Source organism: Macaca nemestrina, chromosome 11 (assembly GCF_043159975.1).
Source record: "Macaca nemestrina isolate mMacNem1 chromosome 11, mMacNem.hap1, whole genome shotgun sequence".
In the NCBI taxonomy this organism is placed as follows: domain Eukaryota; kingdom Metazoa; phylum Chordata; class Mammalia; order Primates; family Cercopithecidae; genus Macaca; species Macaca nemestrina.
Genome location: NC_092135.1, coordinates 133,733,606 through 133,751,705, shown reverse-complemented (window position 1 = coordinate 133,751,705; position 18,100 = coordinate 133,733,606). Strand labels below are relative to the sequence as shown.

At 50.5% G+C, this 18,100-nt stretch overlaps 1 protein-coding gene across 13 annotated transcripts in view; it reads right to left on the bottom strand.

Moving 5' to 3' along the window:
• LOC105473862 (ArfGAP with GTPase domain, ankyrin repeat and PH domain 1) overlaps positions 1–18,100 on the bottom strand; it is a 644,177-nt gene that overhangs the window by 467,094 nt on the left and 158,983 nt on the right. For 6 of the 13 annotated variants that reach the window (XM_024790362.2, XM_024790364.2, XM_071073618.1 and 3 more), the window contains exon 1: positions 1–1,095. The exons of the other annotated variants lie outside the window; for them this stretch is intronic. In XM_024790362.2, the coding sequence (XP_024646130.1) occupies positions 1–958 (958 nt within the window). In that variant the 5' untranslated portion in view covers positions 959–1,095. Of the gene's footprint in view, positions 1,096–18,100 lie in introns of those variants that run through there. 13 annotated transcript variants of the gene reach the window in all.

Genomic DNA, 18,100 nt, shown 5'->3' with positions numbered 1-18,100 from the left:
CTCTGCGCGGGGAGCCGTCGATGCTCTCGCCGCTGGACGAGTGCGCCTCGACCGGCGGCCGCCGCAGGCTGAAGTAGCCGCGCGGCCGCGAGGCTCCGCTCCGTGGGGAGGGCCCGCCGCCCGGGCCCCCATCCCTGCGCGCGAAGATGCCGCTGAAGAAGCGCAGCAGCCGGTGTTCCGAGGCCGCGCCGGCCCCGGCCGCCGCCCGCGCGCGCTCCAGCCGCTGCAGGTCGCTGTTGTCTAGCGTGCGGTTCTTGCTCTTACTGCGCTCCCAACGCTCCAGGTCCGATAGCGTGTCGTTCTTGCTGAGCACCTCGCCCACGTCCAGGGTGTTGCGCTTCTCCGAGGAGGGCTGCGTGGCGGCCGCGGGCTCCAGGGTGGCCCCGGCTGCGGCCTCGTCATCCGGCGCCCAGGCCAGGCTCCCGGAGCTGCTGTGGCGCCTCCCGCCGCCCAGTGTCCGGCCCTGCGGCGCCTCAGGCCCGCTCCAGTGCCTGAAGCTCAAGCTCCGCCGCAGGGGCGCGGCCCGGGCCCCCTCCACGTCGGGGCTGCCGGGCGCGGGCGAGCCTCGTCCCTCCTCCTCCGCCCGCCCGCTGCTGGCCAGGTCCGCGGGCTCCAGGCCGCGTGCGCACGGCCGGAGCCGCCCCAGCTCCAGCTGCCCGGTGCTGCGGGTGCGGAAGGTGCGGAAATCCCATGCGCGCGGCCGGCGACCCTCCGGTTCCTCCACACCCTCCGCCTCCTCGGCTTCCTCCTCTAGCCGCCCGGGCGCGTCCGGGGAGCGCGCGGGCCGGGGCCACCGAGCGGGGCGCGGGTCCGGGCCGCCAGAGCCCGGCGCGGCCAGCTGCTCTTTCCTGACCATGGTCACGGAGATGCGGTAGACGGTCTTTCTGGGAGGCGTCCCGCGCGGCATCGCGTCCGCGGGTGGCGACGCGGGCTCGCCGCTGCCGTCCAACAAGTACATGTCGCCCGCGCACTGGGGCCCCGCCGCATCCAGCGAGCCCGCGGGCTGGGAGGGCGCCGGGTCAGGCGAGGAGGGCAGGCGGTCCGGGAGTGTGGCCCACGCCCCCCGCTCGCCGCGAGGGCCGCACTCAGGCTGCGGGGAAGGCGCCCCTGGCACCCGCCGGCCCGTACGCCGCGCCGCCCGAGTGCCGGGGTCCGGGCCCGGGGCGCCGAGCCATGGGCCGGCAGGGCCAGGCGAGGCGGCCGGTCAGGCGCGAGAGCGCTCTCGCCGGCAGGTGCGGCCGCGGTGCGCAGGGCCCAGGGCGGGCGGCGGCGCCCGCGGCTTCATTGTCTACGACGCGGGGCCCGTGCGCATCCTCCCGCCCCGGCAGCACAGCTCGGCGGTTCCGCAGCCTCCGCCACTCCCTGGGCTCCGGGACGCGCGGACAGCTGCGCCGGCTGCGACCGAAGGGTGGCGGGTGGCGGGCGGCGGGTGGCGGTTTAAAATGGAAACGCGCGCCGGGGCGGGGCGGGCGGCGGGGGCCGACGTGCAGGGACCGCGGGCCGCGCGCCCAGCCGGGCTGGCGGAGTCCCGGGAGCGCGGTGGCGGCGGCGGCGGCGAGCGCGGCGGCGTGCAGGCCCAAGCGCCGGGATGGATCGGCGCAGCGCGGACCGGAGCCTCGGGGGGGCCCTAGCCTAGCACCAGCCTGCACCCTAAAACCACGCACACTTTGGGGCTTGGCCTGCAAAAACAAAACTAGGGGCATATCTCACCTGCTGCGCGTTTATATGAGGCATCTTTCCTAACCATGCAGCCTCGAAGATGCAACTCATGTGACTCGTTTAAAAAACCAAGTATCTTTGGTACCTGTTACCCCCAACCTCACCTAGGAACAAGTGGGCTTCCAGGAAGACAAGAACAAAGAGATGTGACTGTGAGGGGAGGGTGCTGTTTACACCAATGCCCTGCCAATGAAGGGCCACAATCTGCCTCCTAACATAATTCTGTCTTGTTTTCATTTTCAATTAGCAATAATCTCACCCCAGATAAACTTCTATGGTGCCATACACTACCATACCGTATCATCCATACTCTGTGCAAAGCTTCTAAAACAATCTCGTCGGGTTATTTTACCAATGTGTGGGGAAAGATTCCTCACAGGTAAGCACTTACTCCCCATGACGACAGACAGGAAAATACTGTGGTTAAGAGCAAGAAGACAGACGTGCCTGCCCGCAAGCCAGGCTTATCCACCTGTAAAATAGGAGCGCCGATAAAAGCTCCTAAACTTTGAGCATTCTTGTGAAGATTAAATTGATTAAAATCCTATGTGCCAGGCATTCTGTGTACATGCTAAATATTCACCATTAATACTGAAAACTGAACGTCTCTTCCATCAAATCCCCCACTTCCTACCTGGTGGGCTGACAGATACTGGTCTTGGATATTATCCCAGGCCACACAATATTTAGACATAGGTGATCTACTTATCAGTTCCTCACGCTGTCTTAAACACAGATGTATTGTTTCAGAGTTTCCTTGATGAAAAAGTTTCAGAAGGAAAAATACAATGTCCCCTGATCACACTACATGCTTACACGACCTTCTCCAGACCTAGAAATGCCACAGCTTGCTACAGGCTGTTTCTGGGCAAGGTGCTGGTGGCCAGGCCAGGGGGAAGCATTACTTTGGGATATGCTATTTGCAGGCAGGGATTGTCAGGTGCCAACTTTCCCTACTTTAATCTTATTGTGGGGGTGCCTATTGTGTTCACGGCACTGGAAGTGGCATAAAAATGAATTGGGCAAGCTCTCTTTTGAAGGAAGTTATAGAAGTTATAGCCTAGGAAATCTGGATTTTATGACAGTTTGAAATTTAATATTCAGATTTAATGAAATATATCAGAGTGCTAGGTGATTCACTTTATTTTTCTTGAAAGGATACTTTAAAATACACCTGACCACCCTCTGTGGCCTCGACCTCAACATGATTTTCACCATCATAGGGTCACACCTCAGCCTACCAGCTACTCAAACTTTAAAGGCTCTGGATGTGGTACCTCTTATTACGTCCTCATTGTAAGGAGGGGTTCCCAAGACAGAATCATTTTACCTTTTGAGTTTCAATAAAGAAGCCCTCTTTGATAAGAACCAAGAACCCCCAACTTCTAGAGTGGGAGCCAGGCGGGATTCATCTGTCAGAATGGTTCAGAATGATAGCCTAACGCCCATCTGGTTAGGGAGATGCAGAGGCTTGGAGACAAAAGGCACTTCCCCAGGACTACACAGCTCCTCAGTAAGGGTGAAATCTGGGGTTTGGGGGTCACACTGCCTGTGCTCATTTTTTTTTGTCTTAGTAAGCATCAGCATTCTGCTTTGTTGATAACAAAGACAAAAGTAAACATGTGAATATTACTAAACTCCAAGCAAATCAAATGTAAATGTTATCTTGACATTTCCAGGTAGCATTTTTAGCAAACTTTCAGACTTACTCATTTTTCTATTGGTTCATTTATTCATCGAATATATATTGAGTACCTACTGCAATGCTACACAGTGACAATACAGGGGTTCTGTCCTCAAAGAATTGACACAACACCCAAAAAATGCTAAGACTACGTGATTTTACCACAAAAGGACAGTGAGGGAGATAAAAGCTTCGCGATAATGCCAGAGATAGCTACAGTGCCATACCCTCTCTTTAATGATGAACACCACTAAAATTTGGCAAAAGTCTAAAATGTTATCACTGCAGCTGTACAGACTTAAAGGTCACCCAGGTCTGTAAGTTGAGAAACAGAGCAACGTGGAAAGACAGAGATCTTTGCTACTGTCAAGGGTGGGACCAGAACCCTGGGCTCCTAACTTAGCCAGGTGCGGGAAGGGGAGATCAATTCCCATGATTTGAGACCATGGCTATGCTCAGATACTGAGATGAACTTTAATATGAAAGTAGCTTGTCCAGAATTAAGATATGCAAATCTATCTCGCTTGTTCTCTGAAGCATTCATAGAGCCCAAAGTAAAAAATAAAGTAGTACTCCTTCAGGGCTAAAATACTGGACTGTTTGTCTCTCCCAATTACTGTACCTTTGTCTAGAATCCATCCCAGGTTTTGCACTTTGCCATATGAGATGCAGGCTGCAGAGTAGAAGAATCCATTCCCTCCACCTTAGATGACACTGACTCTTCCAGGGAACCTCTTTCAGCCATAGCCAGTGTGTTTGTGATCCTTCAGCATTTCCACCTCAGAAGGAAGCACTTAGTTTCCATACCGATCATAATAATGCCATGTCAAGTACGACTGTGGGTGCTGAAACACCTGGTCAGAGAGAATTGCCTTTCCCCACTGCCCTAGAGAGATGGGCTCTCCCGATGCAAAGAAGACACATGCTCCCGACATGTCACTCCAAAATCTAAATCCCCTTCTACAAAGCCAGACCAGTCTTTTTTGAAGAGGAAAAAAAAAATCATACTACTATATATGTTCAGATGGCATTATGCTTTCTTTTCCTGTGGTTTTTAAAACTGACTCCACTAGACTGTCATTTCTTGAATTTTTCCATGCCATGGAGCATATCACCATTTTTTTTTTAAGCATGTAGTTGATTTCACTGCTACCTCAAAACCAAACAGCAGTCGGGCAATGCCTCCGTGCTGCAGGGACTAATGCCGCCCGAGAGAGGAAGACTGCAGAGAGTTCAGGAAAGGTGCCAGCCCTAGCTAACCCCCATTCATCACCCTCAGCAGCTGGCTTCGCTCCCTTAGTTCCAACTTTATGAGATGCTTTGGCCACCGTCCCACGACTCCTCTGTCCCGGGTCATTTCTAGCGACCTATAAATCAAACATTCTCCTTCAGAATAGTATTTCCAAGTGTTGCTAGAGTCGATAAGCCTTATTTAAAGGAAACTTCTGGTAGCCAGTCAGCAGAGCCATCTGCTACACAGGCTGGCTTTCCAAATAACAGAACCTGACAGCCAGTAATCACGTTTGCAGTATCTTAGCAGAACCGCGTCTGCTGACTGTAGAAACTGGCCAACCACTGGTTCTGCCCTGGCCCGAGCATGCCCACCCCGGGAGCCAACCAAGAGCCCCTCCATGGGCACATCAAAGGCTATTTTCTGGTAGCCAGTTGACTGACAGATACATGTAAGGAGAAGCAATTAGAAAGACAGTTATGTCTTATTAATACTTTTATATTTTTAGCATGAGACTCAAATTCTCATCTGAGAATGTCATGCTAGAATGGTTTCTAAGCTAAGATTTGCCATGATGCTCAGCTTCTAGGAACTGAAAATTCTGCATGCATCTCTTTGCCTGGCACACTCCAGCTGAACTCACCGGGGATCCCATTTTTCTCATTTTAAAAGCTGAAGGTTAAACATGGAACTGTAAAAGAGATGAGGACTTGACCCTTATCTGCTAGTCGAGGAAGGACTGGTATGGTCTGTCTCTAAGGCAGGAACATTGATCCAACAGGAAAAAAGACCCCAGAAGGTCCTCTGAGCACCTGCATCCTTCCTGTGTTTTTTCTTAAGGACCAACGACAGCAATTCCTGCCAACAGAACACTGGCCATTTCTATTGTGTATGAACACACCACCACACAGACAGGCTAGAGGGCAGTGGCAAGATCATAGCTCACTACAGCCTTGAACTCCTGGGCTCAAGTGATCCTCCTGCCTCCTGAATAGCTGGGACCACAGGCATATGTCACCACCCCTGGCTAATTTTTAAATTTTTCTGTAGAGAGGAGGGTCTTGCCATGTTGCCCAGGCTGCTCTCGAATGCCTCGCCTCAGGTGATTCTCCCACCGTGGCCTCCTAAAGTGCTGGGATTTACAGGCATGAGCCATCATGCTTGGCTAATGTTTTTTTTCATTTATTGTAAAGATGGGGGTCTCACTATATTGCACAGGTGGGTCTCCCTTGTTACGCCTGCACCTGGCTAAGGGTTGAGGTGGCATCACTCACACATACCTTATGCTCTGAGAATGGGAACTGCCATGTTACCGAAGAAGAGGCTTTAGTTCTACCCACGCATGAGGAACACGGGAGATTCAGGCCCAGTTTCCTTTCCTCCATGCAGCCAACAGGAAGCATCGGACCCCACACTGAGACTTCATTTCCACTTAAACAGGCCAGTGAGAAGCAAGCTTGGTTTTAAAGCAAGCCAGTAAGTGTCCGTTGTGAGTAGATTCTTATTACCAAACAAAAGGAAAATATTAGATATTTCTTGGTAGTTTTTCTTGCCAAGTGTCAGGCAAAGGTGACTTAAGATATTAAATCAGGCCGGGCATGGTGGCTCATGTTTGTAATACCAGCACTTTGGGAGGCCGAGGCGGGTGGATCACCTGAGGTCGGGAGTTTGAGACCAGCCTGGCCGACATGGTAAAACCTTTTTTATATCTGTAAAAATACAAAACAAAAATTAGCTGGGCGTGGTGGTGTGTACCTGTAATCCCAGCTACCTGGGAGGCTGAGGCAGGCAAATCGCTTGAACCCAGGAGGCAGAGGTTGCAGTGAGCTGAGATCATGCCACTGCACTCTAGCCTGGGCAACAAGAGTGAAACTCCATCTCCAAAAAAATAAAAAATAAAAAAAAAGCTATATATTAAAATTCGATCTCTTTAAGCATTGTTTTATAGAGCCAACACAAACAACACTGAGCAGCCACTTTACAAACACAGCAGCTCCCAGTTCTGGCCACAGTTAGAGAGTCACCAAAGGAACTCCCATCGACCATCCAGCCTTCGAGCTCAGGGACAGGAGGGATGCGGTCAAGGGTAACACACAACACTGCAGCTGTCTATCACACAGCCTCCAAGCAGCTCTGGAGCTTGCGTGCAGAAAAACCAAGACATCCCTACAAATTACCTGATCTTCCTAGTATTAGGTACACAGGGGAACAGGCCTCTTTGGTAACATTTTCCTCTACAGGATTCACGGGAGGGAACTCTTCTAATATCGCCATCTGTACGATGGTCTGCATGCAGACACTCCTTCTCAAAGCACAGGGAAGAGTCAGATTTGGATTCTCCTAAGAGCCTCCTGGAGTAGGAACGAATACCACGAGCTGTCAGAGAACAATGACCTAAATATGTTTGACAACATCTGGATGTTTACCAAGCTTTTCTTTAGATCCACTGACCTCAAAGATTTAGAAAATCCATGACTTACATGAAAATCACATCGAGGCCACAAACGATGCCCTGGGAATTTCTGCCAGCCCCATTACAAAGCCCAGCTTCTGGAAGAGCGTCATTTTACACAGTTCTCCCTTCTGCATCCCATCTGGGATTTGGCTGCAGAGATATCTGAAAAATCTTTCATCTGTGCCGAGGGGACTTGAATATTTGATGTATCTTTTTCCTCTAAATGTGGAAAGCAAAATGCCTATGATGCCAGTTCAAAGCCCAACCCCTGGCTGCTGCTCCCGTCCCAGCAGAGGGAGGGACATGATTGCTCCCCTTCCTTTTTTTTTTTTTAAGACAGAGTTTCGCTCTTGTTGTCCAGACTGGAGTGCAATGGTGCAATCTCGGCTCGCTGTAACCTCCGCCTCCCAGGTTCAAGCGATTCTCCTGCCTCACCCTCCCAAGTAGATGGGATCACAGGCACCCGCCACCACGCCCAGCTAATTTTTTGTATTTTTAGTAGAGGCGGGGTTTCACCTTGTTGGTCAGGCTGACCTCAAATGATCCACCCGCCTTGGCCTCCCAAAGTGCTGGGATTACAGGCATGAGCCACCACACCCAGCTCCCCTTCCTCGATTAGACAGCATGTCCCTAGCTCTGTGTTCCCCAGGCTTGGAGGAAAACACATCAGGGGCTGCTGGGAGCGGCAGCTACCCGCCCTCCTAGTTGGAATGTGCATGGGAGCTCTTAAGAAAGAACTGGGTCCCCGGGATCACGTCTGACACAGTAAGATGGAATAAAACCTCTGCTCACCATGTACCAGTCAGCAGTGGCCAGGAGCACTGAGCACGGTGAGGGGTTCTTGCAGCGGGGCAGGGGGATGAGGGACACAGAGGCTGGGTGTGAGCCCGGAGAACCCCAACTCCTGCAGCTGCTGAGCACCTTTGCTGAGTTATGACACCGTGCTATCTTTCCTCTGTCCAAAATCACCAACTTCGGCCAGGCATGCTGGTGTGCACCTGTAATCCCAGCTACTTGGGAGGCTGAAGCAGGAGCCTCAGCTTGAACCCAGGAGGCCGAGATTGCAATGAGCCGAGATGCCACCACTGCAATCCAGCCTGCGCAACAGAGTCAAAAATAAATAAATAAATAAATCACCAACTTCCATGAAGGCAGAGACTGAGTGGGGGAATGATAAACTAAATTGTGATGGCCACACGATCTACATTACTTCAAAACCGCTGTGAGTCCTCCCCTCCAAAGACGCACTCTGTCCCGAGGAGTGTGGCTGAAGGTGGGACCTGGTTGATTACGTACCAAGACTTTCCAAATCTGGAAAAGGAGGTTAACTCCTCATCAGCTCAGCTCTGCGCACGGACTGAGGGATCAGAGGAAGCCTGCACAGACACTCTCTAAAGCCATGCCACAAGTTAAGATGTGACTGCCTGGCATGGCACTGAGTGGATACACCAAGCTGGGATTCATGTGCCACCACCCTGGGTCCCGTTTTTCCTGGTCACTGCCTCACAGTCACTCCACCCTAAAGGAGTTGAGTAGGGTGGTCAGCCTGGAGGTGGAGGACCAGGCCGTGCCGCCTCCTCAGCGCCATGGTCTTTTCCTTCCCTGAGTTCCTGGGGCCTCCTCCCATGGCCACACCCCAACTCACCCAGGATAATGCTGCCCTACAGTCTTGGCCTCCAAAAGCCCTTTCTCTGCCCACAACTCCCAGGTTGGCCATCCTTTCTTTCTGGAACTTCCCCTCCAGCTGTAGGGGAGCTGACTGTCATGTATCCTTTCCATCCCAACTCAGAGCTGCCTCCTGGCACCTCCAGAGGCCAAGGGATATCACTGTATCACTGTCCACTCCAGACACGGCCCCACCTGTACCTGGCTCCTGTAAGACCCCACCTGAGCATGCCCCCAAAGGCGGATCTGTACAAACTCCAGTGCACTGGACCAGTGTTCTCCAAGCACGGTCCACAGATCAGCAGCAGGGGCTTCACCCGGAAACCTGACCCCACCCCGAGATGCCCCACGTCTCCCGGAGATTCAGGGGAGCACGAGCATCAGAAGCCCCAAGTCCACCTCACCAAGCCCAGCTGCAGATGCACACAAGTTGGGGCTGCTTCCAGCATCCCACAGCCCCACCACCCCCACAACCCTGGTCAGACCGTTTCCCATTCCTAGGATTCCTTGAAACTATCACTGCCCCATCCCCTCAGTAGGATGGCATCCGGCCATGACTTCAGAGCTCCCTCAATGTCCTGCCTCCCGCCCACACCCAACTCTCTGGCTCAGAGTTGGCAAATGGACCCTGCACCCTCAATCACAATCACTGCCTTTCCTTCACTCGGCAGAGGAGAACACTCGATTACATCCCACTTACCAGAAAACACAAACAGCTTGCCTCTCCGCCCTCCCTCCAGCCCTCCCTCCAGCCTTCAACAAAAGCCTGTCCTCCGCCTGCCAATCTCTCCCCACTTGCGCATCTGTCTGAACCACCCGAAGAGTCCACTCTCCTCTACTGGTCACTCTTCCTCCATCCCGGGATTAGCACACGCGTCCTTGCTGACCCACCCCTAGACACAGCCTACTCTCAGGAAACCATCCTTACTCCTGCAGTCAGAATCTGAGGGTACGATTCTGTTTGGAGCCCTCAGTGAGTCCCTGTCACCTGCAGAATAAAGCATCCATTTCCTTAACCGGTATTCAAGGCCCCTGACACTCTCCAGTCTCCCCAGTTGCACTGAGTGGCTAAGAGGCTGGGGTCCAAGGCCACAAGGATGCAAACCACATGTGACCTCGGGAAAGTGACCTTGAGGCTCTGCATCAGGTTTTCATTTCTGCAAAAACGAGACAATAACAATACGGTAGCTGTGACAGTAAGATGTGATGATGTATGGGAAGCATCTACTCCAATGCTGAAAACCAACAGGGGCTGTTTCTGCTGCATCCCAGGATTCCCCATCTAAACACACCAGTGTCCTTTCTAGTTCCCAACCACACCATACCCAGTCTCGCCACTGTCTCCTGCTGGCACCAGCAGGATGCAGCTCAACTATACACATCACTGGGGCCTGGACTGAGGAGTCCCCAAGCTCTTTCCCCTGCTGGCTCTGACCCCGTCTTCTCCCCTCACACCTGGGCACACCTGTGCGCACCTGGGCATCTGTCACCCTGCCCTGACACTTCCATTTATAGAACCCCCTCCTTCAGTCAAGGACAACTTCTGTCTCTCACCCTCAAGCCCTTATCAATGTTCTGCTTAATAAATGCGGCTTGGTGGTTGACTTAATCAATCCAGGTAATGCCTCAGTCATGTTACCGACAACAAGGTTGGTCAACTTGTGCTAAACCCCCAGGAAGCCCATTTACCCTTCCACACAGTGCCTCCCCCACCATGACCCCGCAAGTTTATCTAGGAAGTCTCCAGTGGTTAGGGAAAGACACAGAGAAGAGGGTGATTCACTTCTTCCCCTGGCCACAAAAATCCTCGGCGCAGCTGATCTTGGGTGGCCGCCCCCCGAGAAAGCCTGTCCCTCCCTCCCTCGGTGGAAAACATGAAAACACTCACTGCGTGTGCCGAGGGGGTGGGGAGCATCCCAGAGTGTGACTGCCTGGGAAAAGTCAGACTGCTGGCAGCTGCTTCATTTCAGAGAATGGGCTGCTGCTCAGACAGAGGGGTCTGCAGCCTTGAGGGACCCATGCGGGGGTGCCTGTGGGCCTGTTCCTTCCCTGCCCACCCCACCAGCCTGGGCCCATGCCAGGCCCACTGCACAAGAAGCCAGATGTAGATTCACAAGTCCCTGACCCTCCCAGGACCAGAGGTGGCTGGCTGGTTCCCCAGACTTCCCATCCAAGGGCTTATCTGCAGAGGCCAGGGCCCTAGCTGAGAAACAAAGAAATATACACTATTGATCCAGGGCTTAGAAGATCCATTAAGAAACGGAATACTTGGAATAACTGAGAACTGTTTATAGAGAGGATAATAATTGAACCCATCCCCAGAGTTGATGCAGGGATCTGATAGCTCTCGGCACCTGGACCTGCACAGGTTCTCAAAGGAATGGTTGCTGTGCTTCAAATAGCACCTTCAGGGGAGCTGTAAAGTGACCCCGAGCAGGGCATCGATGTCTGGGAAGTGACCCACAAAGACACGTGTTCAGATAGCACCCTGACTGTCAAAGGATTTCCCCAGAAGCCACAGTTGTTGGAAATTTTGAAAAAGGTGACAGGTTCAGCCTGCTCAGCTGACACCCCTTCCCAATGCACCAAGACCAATGCTTAAGGAGGACGTGGTGGCACTTCAGACGTTAATTCAGTTCATCCATTCTACCCCCAAAGTGCCCCGGAGAGGTAGGTACTATTACTATCCCGATTTTACAGACACAGAAAGACATAAAAAGTCAGCCACAGGTTAAAAGGGTCCCTGGATCTCACTGAAAAGGGTGGGGCTGGATTGAAGTCCACGACCCACTCATCAGATTCACAGAAACACACAAACTCTTCTCGGCGGGGTGTGGGAATCCAGCTCCAGGGCCTTCCCCAGGGCAAGCCCAGAACAGCAGGTGGATTTGCAAAAGGAGGCCGGCGTGGAAGTTGGCAGGGCGGGAACAATGGAGGGACTCTCAAAGGAAAGCAAGAGCTGTACATTTTGCTGGGCTGCTTCAGAGTGAGAGCAGGAAGGAGGAAAGAGGAGGGAGGGAGGGCAGAGAGAAAAGCAATGTGCTAAAAGAGCTTTCGGAGAAAGTACCCAGAAATGGTAGTCAAAAGGGGTAAAACACCACCAACAAAAACAGAAGGTCCCTCACTGGTATTCCAAGGGGGAGGGTGCTGAAAACTCAAGGCTGATTGGGGTAAAACAGGCTCCCATTTCATTTGAATGTCAAAGGACAAAGGAACAGCCCAGTGATTAGGATTATCTCCCAAATCCCACCCTCACCACGAAGTCCCCAGTTTCCTTCCAGAGTTCCTGGAAAGGCTGGGCAGGTGTTCCTTGAGCTGGCTCTGCCCCGCCAACAGCTCCAGGGAAGCCCAGCCTTGTCCACTGCCCAGGTCTCTCTTTTGAGCCTGTCCACCCCTCCACCCCTGCTGGGCGCGTGCCCCCAGCACCCTCTCACCGGACACTCCACTGCACACCTCCTCCCAGACTCTTGACCTCGACCCCGGGAGGCTGCAGGAAAGTCTTTCAATTGTAGATGTCTCTTTGCTAATGCGGAAATACTCACTCACAAAGCCATAAATTCTTCCCATCCGAAGCATTCCGGATATAATTAGAGCAGTACCAAGGCCTGGGCCTTCGAAAAATCGCTTATTTCTCTGAACACATCCAGACCTTTCGCAGGTCTGTCAACCCAGACCCTTCCAAGGAAAGTATCAGCACCATTATTTCTAAAGCTGGTAATAGAAGACCTTTTGCTAATAGAAGAAGGTATGCACAAACAAGAAAAAATGCTTTGCAAAAGTGTAAAGGAAAAAAATTCCATAAATATTTAATAGGCCACCAAGGTTTTAACGCCCTTCACTAGCAATAGAAAGATTTTAATGTTCATAACATTTGAAGCCATCACTGTACGAGTTTACCAGCGTTGACCTAACAAAGTACCACGGGCTGTGTGGTTCAAACAACAGACACCTATTTATTCCAGTTCTGGAGCCTAGAAGGCCGAAATCAGCACAGTGTGGACAGGGCTGGTCTCTTTCGAGTACTCTCGGCTTGGACATGCCGTCTTCTCCCTGTGTCCTCACATGGTCTTTCCTCTGTGTGTGTGTCTTAATCTCCTCTTCTTATAAGGACACAGTCTTACTGGATTAGGGCCCACTCTACTAACCTCATTTTGACTCAGTCACCTCTTTCAAGAACCTGTCTCCAAATAGAATCGCATTACGAGGCACTGGGGTTAGGACTTAAAACACACACATTCTGGGAGGCACAGTTTAGCCCACAGGAATCACCACCATGGTTGTGTAATAATCACACCATTGGGCTGGGCATGGTGGCTCACAGCACTTTGGGAGGCCGAGGCCAATGGATTACCGGAGGTCAGGAGTTCAACACCAGCCTGGCCAACATGGTGAAACCCCATCTCTACTAAAAATATAAAAAATTAGCTGGGCATGGTGGTGGGCACCTGTAATCCCAGCTACTCCAGAGGCTGAGGCAGGAGAATCACCTGAACCCGGGGGCGGGGGCAGGCAGAGGTTGCAGTGAGCTGAGGTCATGCCATTATATTCCAGCCAGGGAGACAACAGGGAAACTCCATCTCAAATAATAATAATAATAATAATAACACCACCATAACTCATTCTTAAAGTAATGGGAACATTCAGTGTGTAATAGTCACATCTGGATTCACAGAAGGCCTTTTTCTCAATAAAAACTCAAAGAGCGACATAAACAAGGTCACGCATTGCACAACTCAACTCCAGGGCTACCCAGTGCCCCACAACTGAAGTAGCAGTTATAAATGGGAGAGAAACTCAGGACTGAGAGAGACAAGATCTCCCGTGTCTGAGGATGAAGTCCAGAGGCTTCCAACTGGAAGAAGCAGAGAGTCCCTCACGGCTCAATTTCACTGTGATACTCTTGGGGAAAGCAGAAACGTTGGAAAGTAGGAAAGTTAACAGTACATGTGTGAGAGCTCGGTCAGCTTATCTGGACTCTGGTTTCCACTTTTCAATGGAATATTAATTGGATTCATTTAAAATCATGCATGTCTTGCTCAAATATTAAATCATAGTCCATGTGACTGTGGTCAGCAATTTCAGCGGGGACTCCTAGTGCAGAACTGAACAGGATGCCTTTCCTTTTCCTTTCTGTTATGTTAAAGGACTGCAGCATTATGTCATAAATAAAGTTTTGGTGCCGCAAAAGAAATAGCACTCAAATATAAAATTTTCTTTTTAATTCTCAGCAAGGCAAGTCACTTCCATAGAAGGGTGCGCCCTTAAAGATGGAGCAATGGTGAGCGCGCACTTGGACAAGGGAGGGAAGGGGGTTCTTATCCCTGATGCACATGACCCCTGCTACGGTGTCATTCCCCTATTGGGTTAGACCGTACAGGCTAAATTAATTCCGACTGGCTAATTTAAAGAGAGTGACGGGGTGAGTGGTTTGGCGGCAAAAATGGTTATGCAGGGTGGAGAATGGTCAGGGCAGAGCAGGAAGCAGGTAATCGGAATGAGTCAGGGTGGAGTAGGTGATTGAAATGAGTCAGGGTGGAGCAGGTAATAAAAAAAGGTTGCTTTATGAGAAAGTTAAGCTTAAAAGTAAAAGGCAAAGAATTGAACATACTGACATATTGATTCTTTGAAAAGAAATTTAGAACCCATATCTAACAATTAGCTTCATGTAAACCCAAGTCTTAGGCTTGAAACTGTTGTTTGTTCTCGCATGTAGCCTTAAAACAAGCATACAATGCCTGCGGTGCAAAAAAAGTTGTCTTCTTGAAAGCCGAATATCTGTCTCCATCACAGTACAAAGCACCAAGATAAATGAAAGCAATATTCTCTACTGCTCGTCCTCATTAGCCATCATCAGCAGGAGCGGCCCCCTGAGGCCAATCAGAATGGGGGCTGCAGTCTTCCTGGTGAAGGAGAACTCCAGTGCCCTTGCAGGGAAGGAAGAAACATGCGATGGACTGCTTTCCCTGGACTCTGCATTTCTCTGGCTTTCCTGGTAGAGTGCATACAGCCCTGCTAGTTACTTACTAGAAGTATTGGAGCTCCAACAACTGCCTTGCCACATCCTGCACTGCCCCCTCCCTTTTCCATGTAAAACCCAGGGTCATATTCCAACAAAGATTCTTCCACAGCATCCAGGACGGTGCCCCACTTTAAAAAAAAAAAAAAAAAAAAAAAAAAAAAAAAAAAAAAAGGCCAGGCGCGGTGGTTCAAGCCTGTAATCCCAGCACTTTGGGAGGCCGAGACGGGCGGATCACGAGGTCAGGAGATCGAGACCATCCTGGCTAAAACGGTGAAACCCCGTCTCTACTAAAAAATACAAAAAAAAAAAAAAAAAAACTAGCCAGGCGAGGTGGCGGGCGCCTGTAGTCCCAGCTACTCGGGAGGCTGAGTCAGGAGAATGGCCTGAACCCGGGAGGCGGAGCTTGCAGTGAGCTGAGATCCGGCCACTGCACTCCAGCCTGGGCGGCAGAGCGAGACTCCAAAAAAAAAAAGACCTTGGAAATTTCTACTGAATAAACCTAATCCTGAAGAAATCATGCTTTTGGAAATGTGTTAAAAATACACACATGGCACTACAGATCCCTTCTTTAAGGAATCTTGTTCCATGTGGACTTGCAGAGTGACACACGGGGCACCTGCTTTGCTGGAACGCAGTGAACTGCTCGGCCTGGGATCCCACTCACAGGCAGCCTTGCTAGAGAAACATTTTCACAGCTACTAACTCCTCAGATACAGGTACTCAACACAGGTCAGATATTCCCATCTAGGGGCAGGGAGTATTATACCGGTGAAATACCGGAAAAGGGATCAAAAGTAAGACTAGAGAGCCCATGAGGCAATAAAGGACTGGACACCTGGGTTGTCCAGGTGTGATTCTGCAACACTTAAAGAGATCCCTGGGCATTACCAACATCGAAATTACCTAGAAAGAAATTCAGGCCACATCACTTTCCAGCTTTCCATCTATTGTCTTTTTCACCTACTCGATGTATTAATACACACCACAAGGAATGCATACACCAGGCTACGAAATTGTGATCTCCCAATGGAATAAAGTGCTTTAAAGAACAAAAATGGAGACAACGACCCATCTACCTTCCAGCTTCTGTACACTTAATTAATTCCATGTTCAATTCCAGCATGAATAAATTTTCAAAGCTTATGTCTCCTGATAAATCTATGCTGACCTTGTACCAAATGCACAAATGTTTCTGTTAACACACAACTCAAAAAAAAAAAAAAAAGAGGATCATTCTGGATATAGTAATTAATATTCTTTATTCGTGAAAAAGCTTTGTTTAAAACGGTATGATTCAATCAGAAAGTCATTTTCTTTCCGAGTTTGCTGGCCTTCCGATATGAATGCAAATCATGGTGACAAAGACAACACAGGGCTTGAAAACACACTGCCTACTCCTTATAATTGTTTAATCTTGCTCCAGATATAGCTGGGAGATTCTAATTGAATATTTTTATTCCGATTTTCTTGAGACCATTTGCCTACGTGAAAATAAAGCAGAGACTAGTGATGGAGACCTTCTGATGAAATTATCATCAAGCACTGTCATTTGATAAGAGAAAGAAAAAAGGACCTTAAAAATCCTGTGGGTATGATTAGAAGCATGTCATCTTTAGAAGTGGCCGGGGGGACTACTGACTACTAATAATCTAGTTCACGTCACTTTAAATGTGTCACCGTCTTGAGATGGCTTTATCTCCACTAACAGACACGTAAGGACATCTGAGGATGATCTGACTTGGTGAACCATTCTTTACTTTTGGTCTCTACACTGCGACAGCAATGCACCTATTAAAATATTTCTTGTCATCATTCAATCAGTGGCGTAGAATATTGTGCCCCTTCTGAAGCCATCATTTATTAAAATATCCAATTGGAAAATCTGTTTCCCTTATCTTGCTATTGTAGTTACACAGTTAAGCAACCCCAGCTGTGCAGGAAATACCACGGCAGTGAAGACACCATTGAGCACAGAGGAATCAATTGGGGTTCCTGTCAAAGATGTCACATGCCACAAAGAGGCCAGGGGATAAAACACAAACACCCACGTCACACTAAGCACACAGTTATATACAGAATGCCTTCATGGGTCTCTGTTGTCCTGTCCCAATCCAGATTGAAATAAGCAACGAATGAACCTAAAGGATGCTGATTAAAATCTCCTCTAGGTAACTGTCCGATTCTTCTTCTGGTTCTGTATCTGTACTTTCTAAAATGAACATGGATTGTTTTTGTTTTGTTTTGTTTTTGAGACGGACTCTCACTCTGTCACCCAGGCTGGAGTACAGTGGCGCAATCTCAGTTCACTGCAATCTCTGCCTCCTGGGTTCAGCCGATTCTCCTGCCTCAGCCTTCCAAGTAGCTGGGATTACAGGTGCCCACCAGCACACTTGGCTAATTTTTGTGTTTTTAACGGAGATGGGGATTTTTAGTAGAGACAGGGTTTCACCATGTTGGCCGGGCTGGTCTTGAACTCCTGAACTCCAGTGATCCACCCGCCTGGGCCTCCCAAAGTGCTGGGATGACAGGTGTGCGCCACCGCGCCCGGCCTGGGATCATTTAGTTTCTGTTCGACTCCACCCTTGAGTTCTCTTCCCTGATGTTCAGTGATGGCTCTGAAATGATGACGTGGCGTCTTCTGAATCACACGGACTCTCCTCCCCCAGCCTGATAGAGGCTGCTCTCTTAACATGGACTCAGTGTTGTCACCCCACAGACAGGTGACCAGGTGACTTGCTTAGGGTGGCTGTTGGAGGCTGATGGGCCTCTAAGGGGCAGGAAGCATGCAGAGGACAGGGGGGTCTCCAGGGACACAGTGGCCCGGGGCAGGGCGGGGGGAGAGGGGCCCTCAGGGCTGCGTGGGCAGAAGGCTGGAAAGTGGCCAGATAACTAAGATGGCCATCTCCTGATAACCATGGAAGCCAGGGCCCTCACAGAGAGGTGGGCTGCTCCCAGAGGGACACAGGACATTCAACCAAGCTTCCAGTCAGCCAGTCAGGGAAGTCACTATAAAAGCTGCCTCTGCCACCTGGAGAGCTGATCAGCTGGTCTCCTGCCCAGTCCAGGGGTCTTTCAAATGAAATTAAGTTTGCCCCCTTCAATATGGTCTAGGGTTTGCAATATCCTGTCTTTCTCAATTATAACCATTAAAAAAGCAGAGAGTTCAAAAAACAAAAAGGGTGCCCCAAACCCTAAGAATTTCATACCAAAAGACACTTGCTGTAAAACTTGCTCCTTTTCTCATCAAGACAAGCTGTCTTCTGGGTGCCATGCGGCCTTTATATGCCTGTCCCTCCCCGTGGACCTCTTTATCCTTTCTGGAACAAG